This window comes from Zingiber officinale, chromosome 1A, assembly GCF_018446385.1.
Source record: "Zingiber officinale cultivar Zhangliang chromosome 1A, Zo_v1.1, whole genome shotgun sequence".
Lineage (NCBI taxonomy): Eukaryota > Viridiplantae > Streptophyta > Magnoliopsida > Zingiberales > Zingiberaceae > Zingiber > Zingiber officinale.
In genome coordinates, this window is record NC_055987.1 from 144742748 (window position 1) to 144759693 (window position 16946).

Below are 16946 nucleotides of genomic sequence, written 5' to 3' on the forward strand. Positions count from 1 at the left end.
TATTAAAAATTTTATTTAAAAGCAGGTCTCGTTTTGTTACCTTGGCGTCGCTCGTTCCCTCGTGCAGCTCGATCAATTTGTCCCACAGCTCTTTAGCGTTTTTGTGTGGACCAACTCTGTTCAGTTCTTCTCTTGTTAATCCACACTGTAGAGTGTTGATCGCTTTATTTTCTGTTGACGCCTTTTTCTTCAAATCTGCTGTCCAGTCTTCAGGATCCAGTATATTTCCGGAGTTGTCCGCTGGAATTTTATAGGGTCTCATAACGCTCATCCACTGGTCGAAGTCTGTTTTGAGGTAAACCTCCATGCGCTTCTTCCAGTACGGAAAATCGTCCCCGTTGAAGAGTGGAGGTCGTACTGTGCTGAATCCTTCTGTCTGAGACATTTTAGTCCTGCGCACAGAAGAAAGAAAAGAAACACAAAAAAAATCCCAAGACTTGGTCTTGGATTAGTAGTGCGGGAAGAAAAAATAGTAGAAAGATCTAGATTGGTGTTGTACCAACTTAAATTTAATTGCAACAAAAAATATTCAAAAAATGATACACCAGTTTAGAATTAAGCGTAAAACTTAAGACAAAAAAAAGGAAAAGGTTTCACCCCCAGTCTGATTGGTGGTTGCACCAAATCAGAGCGGTATCTGCTCTGATACCACTTGTAGGACCGTGATCGTTCGATAGAGGGGGGGGGTGAATATCGATTAAAAAAAAACTCGAATGTCAAAGTATGCAGCGGAAAAGTAAATGAACACAATTGATTTTACTTCGTTCGGAGCCTGTGACGACTCCTACTCGAAGGCCCGTGGTCCTTGACCACTTTCGTTGGACAATCACTAGCAATTCGAATATGATTACAAAAAGGAATACAAGAAATGCTAAATAGAAAAAACACAAAGCTATACCGACAGAAAAAAAAACTTAAAGAGCAAGGGCGCGTTGTCGGAGCTTTGTTAGTGTCACTGGAGCACAGAGTAGCAGAGCAAGCAGTCGAAGAGTTCTAAGTTATGTTTGAAGCTCCACCCCTGGGGCTTCTTTTATATGCTGCTTCGGGCGCCTGGATTCCTTCCGGGCGCCCTGGTGCGATGTGGCAAGTCTAATCAGCGAACTCCACGTGGCGACGACTCGGCCTGGATAGCACAACTAAAGTAATATGATTTAACAATAGAAGAGTATGACTTAGATTCCGTCTTTCCGAGACCGGAATCTAGTCACGATCTCGACTTAGATATCCGAAATGGATCTAAGCCGGATCGACGTCTAATGTTCCCTTCCTGGGAACGCGTCCTTGCAGTTACTCCCCTCCAGTGACTTACCTTACTTACCTGCCAGACGTCTGGTCAGCCCTTCGACCCGTCTGGACTTCTCGCCAGCTATCCGGTCAGCCCGTCGACCTAGCTGGACTTCTTGCCAAGCGTCCGGTCAGCCCGTCGACCCGCTTGGACTTCTTGCCAGCTATCCGGTCAGCCCGTCGACCTAGCTGGACTTTGTGCCAGACATCCGGTCAGCCCGTCGACCTGTCTGGACTTATCTTGCACACTCGATCAAAGTGTCAGACAACAACAAAACTAACTTAACCTATTTGTCATTCATCAAAACCTAGGTTAGACCGTTAGTGCTACCCGCACCAACAGAGATTACAGAAACAATGTATAGTTTGTCATTCGTCAGAGCTTGACGTTTGGTGAAGGACATGACCTTGCATGGATCATTTTAATTATTGAGGATCTTAAAATAGATGACGTGATAGTTCAGTGTTGGTTCCTATTGTGTTTCTCAATGGATTGGTCAGAAAATGTGACCTCAAAGCATTGTGATTCAACATAATCAAAATAAGCTAAAACATAAAATTAAAAATCATAAGACATGCCATATGTAAATTACAAAGGAATAGAATAAGGACAGTGGTCTTTATCCATTTACAAAAATCTAATAATTCATAAGAATTATATAAATGATCTCATCTAGATCTTTTCTATTCATTAAACATGTCTTTGGCCAAATTATTTCTCCAATCGCTAAATTCATTCGAAGTTTCAATGGTTAATACCACGTTTTCACAAATGTCACCACCTTCTCTCCAACCTTCTTTCTGCAAGATCCCTAGCTATTTCTCTCCTTATAGAATTGTGAAGAAGGCAACATGCCATAATAATTTGATTTTGAGTTTGGATCGGATAATAAGTTGGACTTCTAAGTATTGCCCAACGTATTTTAAGTAGCCTAAAGTATTTCTCTATCACATTTCTATCAGCCGAATGGTTAAAAAAAAACAAAGGCAGCCCGATACACGAAATGTTGAATCGAAAGCGCTAGAGGGGGGGGGGGGGGGGAATAACACTTGTGTCTTTCACGTCGTTTTAAAACAATCGATCGGAGTAAACATTATGCAGCGGAAATAAAAGAAACAATTGCAAACTCGAACACCAAGATTTACTTGGTTTGGAGCCTGTGGCGACTCTTACTCCAAGGCTCATACTCATTGAATGTTTACTTTGGACAATTCACTATCAATCCGAAAATATTACAAAAGGAGTATTACAATTTAAATACAATAAATTAAAAGTATACAAACAACTCAAGAATGGAGAAAGTCGAACTTGTAGTTGTAGGAGTAGCGTTACAGCTTTGCTGGATTGTTTCGTCAGCAGTGCGCAGTAGAAGAGTCGTGAATTTCAGTTGTATTCAAGCATCTGGTCGAGACAGGCTTATATAGTTTGTTGAGGGTGCCCTCAACCGCATGGAGGGCGCCTCCAACCCCGTCGAAGTCGCAGCGTCGATAAGCTCTGCTTCCCTCGCTGTTTATCCGCTTGAGGGCGCCTCCAAGCTCATGGAGGGCGCCCTCCACCCAGCGTCCAGGGCGCCTCCAACTCTATGGAGGGCACCCTCTGCCCTGCTGCGCGGAGGTCTTCGACTAGTGCACCCGAGGCACCTCTAAGCTCCATGGAGGGTGCCTCAGGTACTGTTCATCCGAGACTTTACATTTTTTTCACTCCTTGCAAAATGTGTTAGTCCAAAATACAAAACACATCCTGCAAAACAGAGTTAAGCACAATAAAATCAGATTAAGATAAATATTTGACAGTCATCGGACTGTCCGGTTATGACTTTGAATTTCCATCGGGAAACCCTAGGTTGAACCGACGCCTACTGTTCCCTCATCGGAGAACGCGTCCTGTCCTCCAGACCGATTGGACTTTTGTTCAGCACCTGAGGCTTTCGGTCTTCATGCTGGACATCCGCTCCACGACCCGCCCAGACTTTCACCCGGTCCGCGACTACCAGGATTTCAACCTAGAGTCCCCGACTCTAGGATTTTTACCTGAAGCACTCGATCCGCCAAGACTTTCTGCCTAGGGTTACCACCCCTTAAGACCTAGGATTATCGCCGCCTAGGGTTTTCCACCTGCCTAACCGCAGCTAGGATTTTTCTTCACCTAGGATTACCACCCCTTAGGATTTTCCACCTGTCTAGAATTCACTAGGACTTTTGCCTAAGACAACTTAGGACTTTCCTGCGAGCTCAATCAAATTCGTTAGATCATAAGACAACTTAACTTTGGATCCTTTGACATAATCAAAACTCAGGTTCTATCGTCTGGTGCTCCCTGCACCAACACGAAGCTCCCATCATGCCGAGTCCCGGGGAAGGATCCATTGTACGCAACGTTACCCTACTTTTTGCAAGAGACTATTTCTATGATTTGAACCCATGATCTTTTGGTCACAAATCAATAAATTTATTGTGTGCCAAGGCTCCCCTTCTTTTCACTCATTTAAATGATATTTTTGGCCCCTAATATGGTGCTAAAAAGCCTTCACAATTTATGTAACTAACATTGACAAGGTAATAATATCCTATAAATTAAATAAATGTATTAAAATAGATCATAAACTCAAAACACGTCAAATATTTAGAATATTTTGAAAAATTAATTAGCAAATCATGTGAGACTTTTAATCTTTTTTTTTTTCTTGTGATTGCATCTTGTAGTACTCTATTATCTGCTGCTGAACCTTTTCATCCAGGCAACACATATGTAAATTGCATATCTTGAGAACAAGCAGCAAGCACATTAGTAACTGTAATTTAATGAAAACTAAAGAACAAGACAGGAGATTTTAGAGGGGAAATAAAAGCATGTTTACTTTAGGAGGAAAAAAAATACATGCCAGGTTGATGTTGAACGCCGATGCTGAGGGAGGCGGTGGATCAAAGCCTTGACAAGACTTTAATAGGAAGTAGAGGCGAGGGAGGTGGCGTTGACGCCGATGCTGATGGAGGCAGTGGTGGATCAAAGCCTTGGCAAGGCTTTAATGGGAAGCAAAGATGAGGGAGGTGGTGTCAACGCCGATGCTGATGGAGGTGGTGTTGGCGCCGATGCTGATGGAGGCGCTAGATGGAGGTGGTGTTGGTGCCAATGCTGATAGAGGCGTTAGATGGAGGTGGTGTCGGTGCCGATGCTGCTGGAGGCGTTGGGATGAGTGCGCGAGGCGAGGGAGAGGTGGAGTCAGCGAATTTGTTGAGGAATTGGTTTGATGAGTTGAGATTAGAGTTATATTTGGCATATTAAATTTTAGGGTTGGAATGTAATCTAGATTACATGCTATTAGCCTTGTAATCCAGATTACAAAAGTTTATTATCTTTTATAATTCAGATTATATTATATTACATTACGGGTTTAAAATTATACTAAATAAAATAATTAATCTTGTAATGTAATCCTAATTACATTACAAGACTGATTACTCTTCACCAAATGCAACCTTAGGCATCACATCTAAGGAATCTTAGGTATCACACCTTAGGTATATTGCATCACACAAATTGGAAACAAATCTTAACAACTCACTTTTCTATTTCATATTCCAACAGTATAGCAAATATACATACTTATACCAATAAATGGATTCTTTAAACATAGGAAACATAAATTTTGACCGGACTTTTAAAGACTCTTTGACTAAATTAAAGATTTTTAATTGAAGTTTCAATTTCCCAAACTTTAACTATCAAACATTGGAACTCTTCAATTTTCCTAACTTTGAAATTGCTAAGTAGGCTTATCATATTTGAAAGCATATCAAATAAAAATTTGAGCTTGTTAGGGTCGATTTGTAGCTAGAGGGGAGGGGGGTTAATAGCTCGTCGCACTTCGTTTGCTTGCTTCGGTATTGTTGATATGTAGCGGAAAGAACTCGAAACGACTCACAATGCTAACACGTAGATTTACTTGGTATCCACCTCAAAAAGAAATGACTAATCCAAGGATCCACACACGACGCACTCTCCACTAAGCAAAACACTCCTTCTTGGTAACTACCGAAGGCGGAGAAGCCTTGTACAATCTCTCATTATAACAAGAAGAAAAAAAGAAGTAAATACAAAGAAAATCTAGCTAGCTTCTTCTTGTGTGAAACGCCTCTTGACCTTGGAAGTGCAACAACACTTTGCTCCAAGAAGCTTTAAGAACTGGCGTAAACCTGTGAGAAATGATCACAAGGAGTGGAGAGTGAAAAGCTCTCGAATTGTTGCTACGAGGAAGAAGGCTTTTGTCCGTTTTCCTTTGCAACGATCATATCTCAATCGATTGGGGAGACTTGAATCGATCGACTGATCGATTCAGAGCGCCTCTGTGCTCTGCAGGAAATTACCTGAATCGATCGACCAATCGATTCAGGCTTTCTCACGATCGCGCGAGAAAACCAGCCCCCAATCAATCACCCGATCGATTGGCGGTGCCCAATCGATCGCTCGCGATAAACACGCCCAATCGATCAACCGATCGATTAGGCTACTGTTTATCGCAACACTCTCCCAATCGATCAGCTGATCGATTGGGCTTCAGTTCAATCGATCAACTGATCGATTGGCTACCCTTGACTTGCTTAACTCAAACTCAAGGGTTACGAATTCTAACGTCCAGTCAACCGTAACCTGTTGGCACTCCTCATGCCTAGCATCCGGTCAACCTTGACCTGCCGAGATTTTTCACCAAGTGTCCGGTCAATCCTTTGATCCACTTGGACTTGTCTCCTTGTTCCAAGTGTTCGGTCAACCTTGACCCACTTGGACTTACCGTCTCGTGCCAAGTGTCTAGTCCTCCATAACCCACTTGGACTTCCTTCCACTAGATGTCCGGTCACTTTTGACCCATCTGGATTTCCTTGTGCTAAGTATCTGGTCACTCCTTTGACCTACTTGGACTTCCCAACACCAGGTGTCCTGTCAACCTTGACCCACCTGGATTTCCACGTATCTGGCTTCACTCACCAGGTCTTTACATCTGTCTAGTTTCACTCACTAGGATTTTCCATCTGCCTGACTTCACTCACCAAGACTTTCCATCTGCCTGGCTCCACTCACCAATACTTTCCTACTGCCTGACTTCACTCACCAGGACTTTCATTTGGCTTCATTCATCTGGATATCCCAACTACCTAGCTTCAATCACTAGGTCTTTCACCTGTCTAACCTCCCGTTAGGACTTTTCCAGTCAAATATCCGGTCAAACCTTTAACCTATTTGACTCTTCTTCACATCTAACTAGTCAAACCTTGACCAGAGGAGAATTGCATCAACAATCTTCCCAAACAGACGATTGCTTCTGCAATCTCTATATATTGTCAAACATCGAAACTCAAACATCAAGACTCAAGCTTGAGCCAACTCAAGCTTAGTCAACCTGACCCGGAAGATATTGCACCAACAATCTCTTTCTTTTTGATGTTTGACAATACTTTTAAGTTAGGCTAAACTCATAGTCTCAACTTCTTCTTCATGCTAAATCATGAATGAGAGTTTCCTTCATTCTCTCCCTTTACTAGAAGGTAAACTCCCTCTTTAGGTAAAGAAGGCCTAACTTAAACCCTACATTCTGCCCCTTTGACACACATCAAAAACTTTTCCCTGAAGAGTTACTCATACGTTGTTCACAACTTCACTCGTTCTTTACAACACCACAATAAAGGTCTCATACCCTTCATTGTGTCCAATGCTCAACCTTGAGCATTAACCACTTCACAATGCTCATCCTAGAGCATTCATCATTCCAACAATGATGGTCTCATACCCTTTATTGTACCCAATGCTCATTGTTGAGCATTGATCCACTTCATAATACTCATACTAGAGCATCCATAACTCAACAATGAAGATATCCACTCTCCATTATTTTTCAATGCTCAACCTTGAGCATTTACTCTAACGAAGGTTAACCACCTTCCATGATATTTGAAAAAAGTTTTCATATCCTTAAAGAGTAACTTCTCCTAAAGGCATGCTCCAAACCTCTGTCATTGCACTAACACTAACTTGGAATCTCTAAACCTTTAGGAAACCCAAAAACTTGAAGTTTTGAGGTTTAAAAGATTCAATATTGAAACCAACCTCATCCTAAACTTCAATATAGTGTTCTTCTCCTTGTTTTCATCATGAGAACCACCCTTAAATGTATATAAATATATTCCAAGGGGCTAGGAGTGGTTAAAGGGACTAAAGATTACTTAAAGTGCTGAAATCAAACTTTTCTAACCAAAATCAGCCTTTTCAATCTATTGAGTTGGGACTCAATCGATTGTCACTTGCTCAACTGATCGATTCAGCGAGGTTTTGTTTGCAGAAAATGCCTCTGAATTAATTGTCCGATCGATCCAGGCATGAATGAATTGATCGGCTGATCGATTCAGTGAGCTTTTGCTCACGGGAAACACATCCCAATCGATCGGCAGATCGATTGGGGCTCTGATTTCCTGAAATTCAATTTCAGCGAAATTCAAAAATACCATAAAAATTCTACAAAATTCTAAAAATCATGAAAGTTGTTGTAGACATTATTTAGGGTATATACTATCATGAAAAAATAGTTTTCTAAGAAACTACATCTTATTTTTAAAGATTGATACAAAATTAGAAACTTGTAAAAACTTCAATGTTTCCAAATTTGTGCCTAATTTTTCAATGATGATTACTATCAAAAGATAGCTTTCACCAAGATTTTTCAAAGTATATTTAAAATGATTTTCAAAAACAATGTCCAACAATGTTTTTCGGGCTCAATGCGCATGACTTGCACATTAGCTTTCCCAATGATTGGAGTACACATAACTATGTGTTTTAATGAAATCAAAACTCAAATAGATGTACTAAATCATCAAAACTCAAATAGATGCACTAAATCAACATCTTGAGTCTTGTTCATCATCCTAACATCTCATTTGTATCTAATGTGCACTAAAATACATACAAGTCAACTTATAGTCTTTGTGAGATGTAGATTTTTGTCTTGCCTTAAACTAGGGATCATATATATCTATCTACGCATTTTAGGAATTATGAATATCCACCTAGGATGTCACTTGTTAGTAAATGTCATTGTCCTTAATTACAAGGAAATTAAAATGGTGCATATTTATGGCATATATCAAAATAAGTAATTTTCAAAAGAAAATATACTATAGCTACATGATATATGTATGACATGACATGATATTTTTGTTTGTTTTTCATAATAAGTATGAATGCAAAATATGATGTCATGACATATAATGGGCAAGCAATCATGACAATTAGCATAAATAAAATATACCTAGATAATTTATCTAAATATCTTAAATCCTTTGCTAAACTAAAAATGATCCTAGATTGTCCTCATTTTCTCAAGAAAATGACAAAACAACTTGCCATGTCTTTTGGTTTTCCTCATTTGTGCCACTTTAAATTAAATCCACTTCCTTAAAGTTTGACACATTTTACTCTTCCAAAGAGTAATCAATTAATCCTCTTCATTTTCAAAGGTTAACAAAAACCTTGAAAATGTCTCCAAGTGCCAACTTTATCAAGGTTGGGTTAACCACCCTACCCATTTATAGTTGACACTTTCTAACTCATCTAGGGCGAAGAGAATATGCTCCTAGGAACCCAAAATCTATTAGTGCTCCTTGGATGCTCTAGGTACTCACTAGGGATGACTTCCCTAGATACCTTCCTAATAACCTTTCTAGGCTTCTTAGAAGCCTTGGTCACTTCCTCTAAGTCAACTCTAGGGATAGCTTCCTTTGTGACATTCTTGGTGACTTTCTTTGACTTCTTAGAAGTCTTAGTCGCATGGGTCTTGGCAAAAATGCTTCTAGGGATAGCTTCCCTTTTATCTTTGACTTGACCCCTAGACTTAGGGTTGGTTCCATAACTATGTGGAACCCTATGATATGAAGCCACATTCTTCTTGGTCTTATGTTTGTATCCCAAACCTCTATGGCCATAGTATAGCTCTTGTTTATCTAAACCTAGGTTTTGCTCATTTTGACCCTTAAAAATATTTTCCATTTTCTTTAGGGTCTTTTTTAATTTATCAAGCCTTGACCTCAAGGCTTGGTTTTCCAACCTTAAATCCTTAGATTTTGATTTTCCTTGATTCCTATGAGCATTTCTATTTTTAGGCCTATATCTAAAGTCCTTAGAGTTATTGCCTAATTCGTTATCCATTTTTCCAGTCTTAGACTGAGTGGTTTTAGCATGATAAGCTACATAATTTTCCTTAATTCTATTATACTTCCTATGTCCATGATAAATAGCATTAAAATGATATAAATTATTCCTAGCATGTTTTTTATCATTACTTAAAGGAATAGACTCAATAAATGATACCTTGGGTTTGCTCTTGGGAGCTCCCTCTTGACTTGAGCTTCCTCCGACTTTGACCGGTTTCTTTTCTTTTGGACATTGACTCCGGTAATGTCCTCTTTGATTGCAAGAGAAACACACAATGTGCTCCTTGCTCTTCTTTATCATGAGAGCGGTTTCCTTGGGCTTCTCCTCGCCCTTAGGTGCCACTTGGCCCTTCTTCTTGGTTAATTTAGAACACTTACTCTTGTAGTGCCCTCTTTCCCTACACTCAAAGTAAATGATATGATTTTTATTATTAACAATTAAAATTTTTATACTTTTGCTTGTAGGGGTGGCGCATGATCCTCTATTTGATTTTTCTTGATTTGTAGAGGTGGTACCATCTTCTTCTTCATTTGACCCGGAGGTGGAAACCTCTTCTTGCACCGGTGTCAGTGAATGATGCTCTCCTTCAATCCTAAAGGTGGAAGCCTCTTCATCTTCTTCCTCTTGCACGTGAAACAAAGAGTATGCTCCCTCTTTACTCTTTTGGTAGCACTCCTTTGAGGATGAAGCTTCTTGGATTTCTTTTTTGGAAGTTGAGCATCTCTCAACTTCGGAGTCCTTTTCCTCTTGGTTTGGTGCAGTGGAGGGTTCTTCATGAAGCTTGGCCAATTTGCTCCATACTTCATTTGCATCCTTGTATTCTCCAATTTTGCAAATGATTGTGCTTGGCGACTAACCAATAATTTGGTTATCTTGTCATTCGCCTCACACCTTTGAATTTGCTCCTTGCTCCATTTGCTTTTCTTGAGAATTTTGCCTTTTGAATTCTTTGGAGCTTCAAAGCCTTCCATGAGAGCAAACCATTGCTCTATCTCCATCATGAAGAAATTTTCGATCCTTGATTTCCAAGAATCGAAGCTCATTGATGTGAATGGTGGAGACACCCTTGTGTTGAATCCGAGTCGATCTCGGAATTCCATCTTGAAGTTGAGCCTTTGATGAAGTCTTTGACTTGTTGAAATTTGCTTCAACTTTTTCTCCCTCTAGCTTGTTGCCCTTTCCGGCGATGATTCCGGTGAAGAGCGACCTCACTCTGATACCACTTGTTAGGGTCAATTTGTAGTTGAAAGGGGAGGGGGTGAATAGGTCGTCGCGCTTCGTTTGCTTGCTTTGGTGTTATTGATATGCCGCGGAAAGAACTCGAAACAAGACTCAAAACGCTAACACGTAGATTTACTTGGTATCCACCTCAAGAAGAGATGACTAATCCAAGGATCCACACATGACACACTCTCCACTAAGAAAAACACTCCTTCTCGGTAACTACCGAAGGTGGAGAAACCTTGTACAATCTCTCAATACAACAAGAAGAAAAGAAGAAGCAAATACAAAGAAAATCTTACAAGATTTTACACAAATGAAACCCTAGCTAGCTTATTCTTCTTGTGTGAAATGCCTCATAACCTTTGAAGTGCAGCAACACTTTGCTCCAAGAAGCTTTAAGAACTGGCGTAAACCTATGAGAAATGATCGTAAGGAGTGGAGAGTGAAAAGCTCTCGAATCGCTGCGAGGAAGAAGGCTTTTGTGTGCTTTCCTTCGCAATGGTCATATCCCAATCGATTGGAGAGGCTTGAATCGATCAGTTGATCGATTCATAACGCCTCTGTGCTCTGTTGGAAACTGTTTGAATCGATCGATCGATCGATCGATTCAGGCTTTCTCGCGATCACGCGAGAAAACTAGCCCCCAATCGATCGCACAATCGATTAGCGGTGCCCAATCGATTGGGGAAGCTTCTGTGCTCGCGATAAACACCCCCAATCGATCGACCGATCGATTGGGATGTTGTTTATTGCAACACTCTCCCAATTGATCGGCTGATCGATTGGGCTTCGGTTCAATTGATCGGCTGATCGATTGACCATCCTTGACTTGCTTAACTCAAGCTCAAGGGTCCCCAATTCTAACGTCCGGTCAACCGTGACCTGTTGGAACTCCTCATGCCTAGCATCTGGTCAAGCTTAACCTGCCGGGACTTTTTCACCAAGTGTCCAGTCAATCCTTTGACCCACTTGGACTTTTCTCCTTGTGCCAAGTGTCCTGTCAACCTTGACCCACTTGGACTTACCGTCTTGTGCCAAGTGTCCGGTCCTGTATGACCCACTTGGACTTCCTTCCACCATATGTCCGGTCACTCTTGATCTATCTAGATTTCCTTGTGCCAAGTATTCGATCACTCTTTTGACCTACTTGGACTTCCCAATAACAGGTGTCCGGTCAACCTTGACCCATCTGGATTTCCACGTGTCTGTCTTCACTCACTAGGTCTTTGTATCTGCCTAGCTTCACTCATTAGGACTTTCTATCTGTCTGGCTTCACTCACCAGGACTTTCACCTGGCTTCACTCACCAGGATTTCCCAACTGCTTAGTTTCACTCACTAGATCTTTCTTTTGTCTAACCTTTAGTTAGGACTTTTCTAGTCAAGTATCTGGTCAAACTTTTGACCTACTTGACTCTTCTTCACATCTAATTGGTCAAACCTTGACTAGAGGGGAATTGCACCAACAATCTCTCCAAACGGACGATTGTTCCTATAATCTCCATATATTGTCAAATATCGAAACTCAAAAATTAAGACTCAAGTTTGAGCCAACTCAAACTTAATCAACCTGGCCAAACTGACATAGGGCCAATATAGCTTTGAAATTTTTATTTCTGACTTTTAGAGGAGATTATCGCTTGCCTCTATCAGGTAGACCTGGGTGATTGATTAGGTTGGAAGGAGCGAGTCAAACATATTGGTCTAGTTGAGAAGGGGGCTTGCCATGCCAGATGTGCTAGTTCAATCATCAAACTAGTAGAGCAAATCAATGCGATAAGTGAACTTGGTAGCTCATGCCAGCTAGATGAGATGGAAAAAATTCTTCATGTGGGGATATTTCATTATTATGAGAAAATGTACTCCTTTTTTATTCTTTATAATATTCTTATGAGCCAAATATAAGAATACTTATTCTATTCTATGTTTATTTTATTCCATGAACCAAACTAGAGATTTCTTATTCTCATTTTATTACTTGTCTATTTCATCTCTTAGGAGTAACTATTTCATTCAGCAAATCAAACACACCAGGATACATATTATATCAAGTTCAGACACTTAATGCCTTTTACCTATTGAACACCATCACCATGCCTACGTGTCAGAATTATTCTTCAATTTTTTAGGACCATGATGTAGAGATTGTTGTTATTCAGCTTTAATGAGGCAGCGATTCTAGATTCAATGCCAAATAAATATTTCTTTTGTTAAGAATATAAAGTTCTTGGTTGATCGGCAGTGGATACCATGAACAGGAAGGTGAGGTTGTTCAAGAGAATGGTGCTTCATGTCTTTCCAAAATTCGAGCTAAGTGGTCATTTCATGTTTGGATAACAATAATAGTGAAAGAAATTTCATGAACTTGGATAGAATTTGCTATATTTAGCTTCGGCATTCCTTATGGGTCCAAAATCATTAAATATCTTGCATTAATATGGTGATTTTAAGCAACTTGCCAGCAAAATTGGTATGAAGCACCATCAAGTGTGGAGCATACTAATGCGGGATTTGCCACGGAAAATTTTTCATGTTGAAACTTCAAATTTTCATTTGTGAATTCCATTTTTCAATTCCTAGCGAATGAAGTGAATTTCATACAATTAGTTTATTTTCTCAAACTTTCTTAGTGAATGCTTCCTATTGACATCATTTACTATTTTTTTTTTTTCTTTCTCATCTTCAGATTTGGTTATGGATTCACTAAACTTAAGCTGTTGCATATGGACCAACAACAAATCTGGCTACTAAACTGATGGCACTCTGCAGTTGTGCCATTTGCTGCAAGTTTGTAAGAATATCTTCTTCATCATCACAAAATCTAGGAAGAAAATAGCATGCAACCATTCTTTGGCCTTGTTTGTTCTCCTTGCTGAAATTGATACCAGAAGTCGTCTATGAATCTCCTTGTACATGTGTCTACCATTTTTTTCTGTAGAGTTCCCTTAATATCTCGAGTAAAGAAATGTATATTATGTAGTTTTGATCACATGTTTCTATTAATATCTTGAGTACAGAAATGCATATTATGTAGTTTTGATCACTCATTAGGATGTACGATACCTGTAAAATTTTCTCTCTATATATAATGTTATGATCAGCTTTAAAACATTCCTATTTATCAAAAGAACATGGTAAAACTACAGGTATCGTGCATGCGAGTCACAAGATATTAATAGATAATATGCATGCGAGTCACACGGGTATCGAATCTGTTTGTGTATTGCTCATGTTTTTTGGTTGATATTCTCAATTTTTTTTTTTGGTCACATTCGTTTGTATATATTCTGATCGAGTAATATCTCCACATCATATTATAATATGATATGCGTTCCATCCCTTTTATCCCCCTCGATTCAATTAATATTTGATTTCTCTCGCATTTTAATGAAACACTTATGTTTTATCATATTATTCTACATTATTGTATACTATTTTGCATAATATAAATCGTTGAGTAATAATATACTACGAACAGCAAGTATTACTAATACTAAGAAAATACCATTAAGAACTAAGGATGACAATTCGATTCGGGTTCGGGTTGACGGGTTCGGATTGGCAGGATGGCGGGTTGGAAAATGACAACATGAACCCGATCTGATTATGAATTCGGGTCAAACTATTCAACCTGAACCTGATCTGTTTATTTTCACTTGATCCGAACCCGACCCGTTTGACCCGTTTAACCCATTTAACCCATTGACCCGTTTAATCCGTTTGACCCGTTTGACCCGAACATGACCTAAATTAATAAAAAATTTTGCATATTAAATTAAAAATTAAAAATAACATTTATCTACATAAATTGAAAATCCATATCATAAATGATAAATCATAGCAACATTGTAATCAATAGCACATATCTATGTTTAGGGTTTTTAACTTTTTTAAATTTGTAATTTTAGTTTAAATTTATAATTATAAACGAGTTCGAGGGTTATAATTGGGTCATTTCAAGTTGACCCGAACCCGACCTGTTTATTAATTGGGTCAATTGAATCGACCCAATTTCGACCCGAACCCGAAACTATTCAACCCTAACCTGATTTTTTCGTATTCGGTTCGGGTCGTGTTTTCGTGTCGGGTCAAAAATTGCCACCCCTATTAAGAACTATAATAAAATATAATTATGCAGAAAGGCTTTCATGTCGAGGCAAATTCTAATTTTTATATCAATTATTATGTGGCTCTTTTAAAAACAATATATAGGCCTGAGTGGGTCGGACTATAACCGGCCTGGTAAGATGCTGGATTGGTTATGGTTCTAGGTCCTCAAAAATAGACAAACCGCCGGTTCAGCTGATTCAATTTGGTTTTGTTTTTACTTTGTATTCGTTGGAAATCGACTGTTCCTAGCTGTTCGGGGATATTTTTCTAATATTTTTTAACGCTTAAGATCATCTAACCGTTTTTTTATGATTATGATTTAATATCTGTTACTATCCAAACTCTATAAATAGAGAGTTCATTCATTATTTCTACACACATCTTCTCTATTTTCATTTTTAATTTCACATTCTCTACGTGTTTTTGACTCCAAGTCTCTACGTATTTTCGTTTCCAACTTTCAACTATAATGGAAAGAGGTCGTGAAAGTTCATCATCTCAATCTCTAAGGGGAAAGGAAATAGTGAATCCGCACGAGAACCTCAGCATAAGACTGCACACCTTTTAACACCCAAAACACAAGGAAGTACCAATACAATTACTTTTAAGGTTTGGGAAATTTCTATTCTAAAATCTTTTATTTTCACTAAATATTTTGAGAAGATCACTATTTCGTCGGGAGAATTGGGTGGTGCAAAATATAAGCACTGTCAATGCTTCAAACAAATTCCAAGTCGGCGACAGTTATGGGTCATAGAGACGATACATAGAAATGAAGCACCCATCGGAATATGGACTCGATCATTCTCAAATATAATTATTTAGATTTTCTTCAACTAGCGGTAGTACTGATTCTATTTTATTTTATATGCTGATAATAAATTAAGGGAATTATTAGTTAAATTTATTTCCATAGAATATTATTTTAGTTTTGGATCTAAATGCACATTTGAAGATTTTTTGTAAAGAATTCAGTAATCTATGTGTTAAACGTATTCCTAGAACTATACTTACTTGTATAATTGAAAAATTATTACAACAAGAAAAAAAAGAATTTGATTGATGAATTTAGTAAATTAAATAATAAAAAAATTTTATGTTCTAATATTTGGAGTTATCATTGGTAAATACATTCGTATATGGGTATGACTTATCATTGGATCGATAACTCTTGAAACCTTTAAAAAAATTATTAGCTTATAGAGTTTTTGATGAATCACATACTGCTCATAACAGCACACAATTATTATGTTTAATTTTAGAAGAATATGAATTAACTTATAAAATATTTTCAATATCATTAAATAATGCTAGTTCTAATACCGCTTGTATAGAAGATCTAAAATTTATTTGTCAACTTGTTATTGATGATTTATTTTTCCATATTCGTTTGTATGTCATGTTTTAAATCTATGTGTTCAAGATGAATTAACAATTTTATAAAATCATATTAAACTAATTAGAATTGTAATTTCTTATTTATGATCGCATTCATTTATAATAAAATAATGTGATAGGTTTTATAAAACTAATGAAATGAGATCTAAAATTTTTTTAAGCAGTATACCAATAAGTTAGAATTTAACGTATTAATTATGACAAGATTTATTTTAATATAAAGAATTATTATATTTATTTTATTCTTGAAATTTATTTAATTACATTAGCATCCTAGATTTAAATTAGAAAATTTACAAGAAATATTAACTTTGTATTATGAGGTTTTAATTCTATGTAAAGATTTTTCTTTCTCTAATCCGATTAATATTATATATAATGTTAGAATTTATTATATGGTATTTACAATCAATATTATTTAAAATAGGGAATGCAAACTAATATTTATAAAACACAACAAACTGCTAGTGATAATTTAAAACTTACAAAAATATAACTTTTATTAAAATAATGAATGAAATGACCATGAGGATCCTTAAGCTCCACACGAGAACTTGAGAATTATTTTACGCATTCTTTTGATTTTAATGAAGCAGATAATGAAAATTTTGATATTCTAAAGTGGTGGTCACAGAAGGCTCAAAGCTTTCTCGTCCTCTCCATGATTGACAAAGAAATTTTAGCTTATCTAGTATCAACTATTATTGTAGAGCAGATGTTCAATGTCAGCG

The 16946-nt window shown here is 38.0% G+C and overlaps 1 protein-coding gene across 2 annotated transcripts in view; it reads left to right on the plus strand.

The window, feature by feature from the left end:
* LOC122010811 (RHOMBOID-like protein 5) overlaps positions 1–13750 on the plus strand; it is a 34944-nt gene extending 21194 nt beyond the window's left edge. For both annotated transcript variants that reach the window (XM_042567287.1, XM_042567293.1), the window contains exon 5: positions 13394–13750. In XM_042567287.1, coding sequence (XP_042423221.1) covers positions 13394–13463 — 70 coding nt within the window. In that variant the 3' untranslated portion in view covers positions 13464–13750. The remainder of the gene's footprint in view (positions 1–13393) is intronic.
* Positions 13751–16946: the final 3196 nt, after the last annotated feature.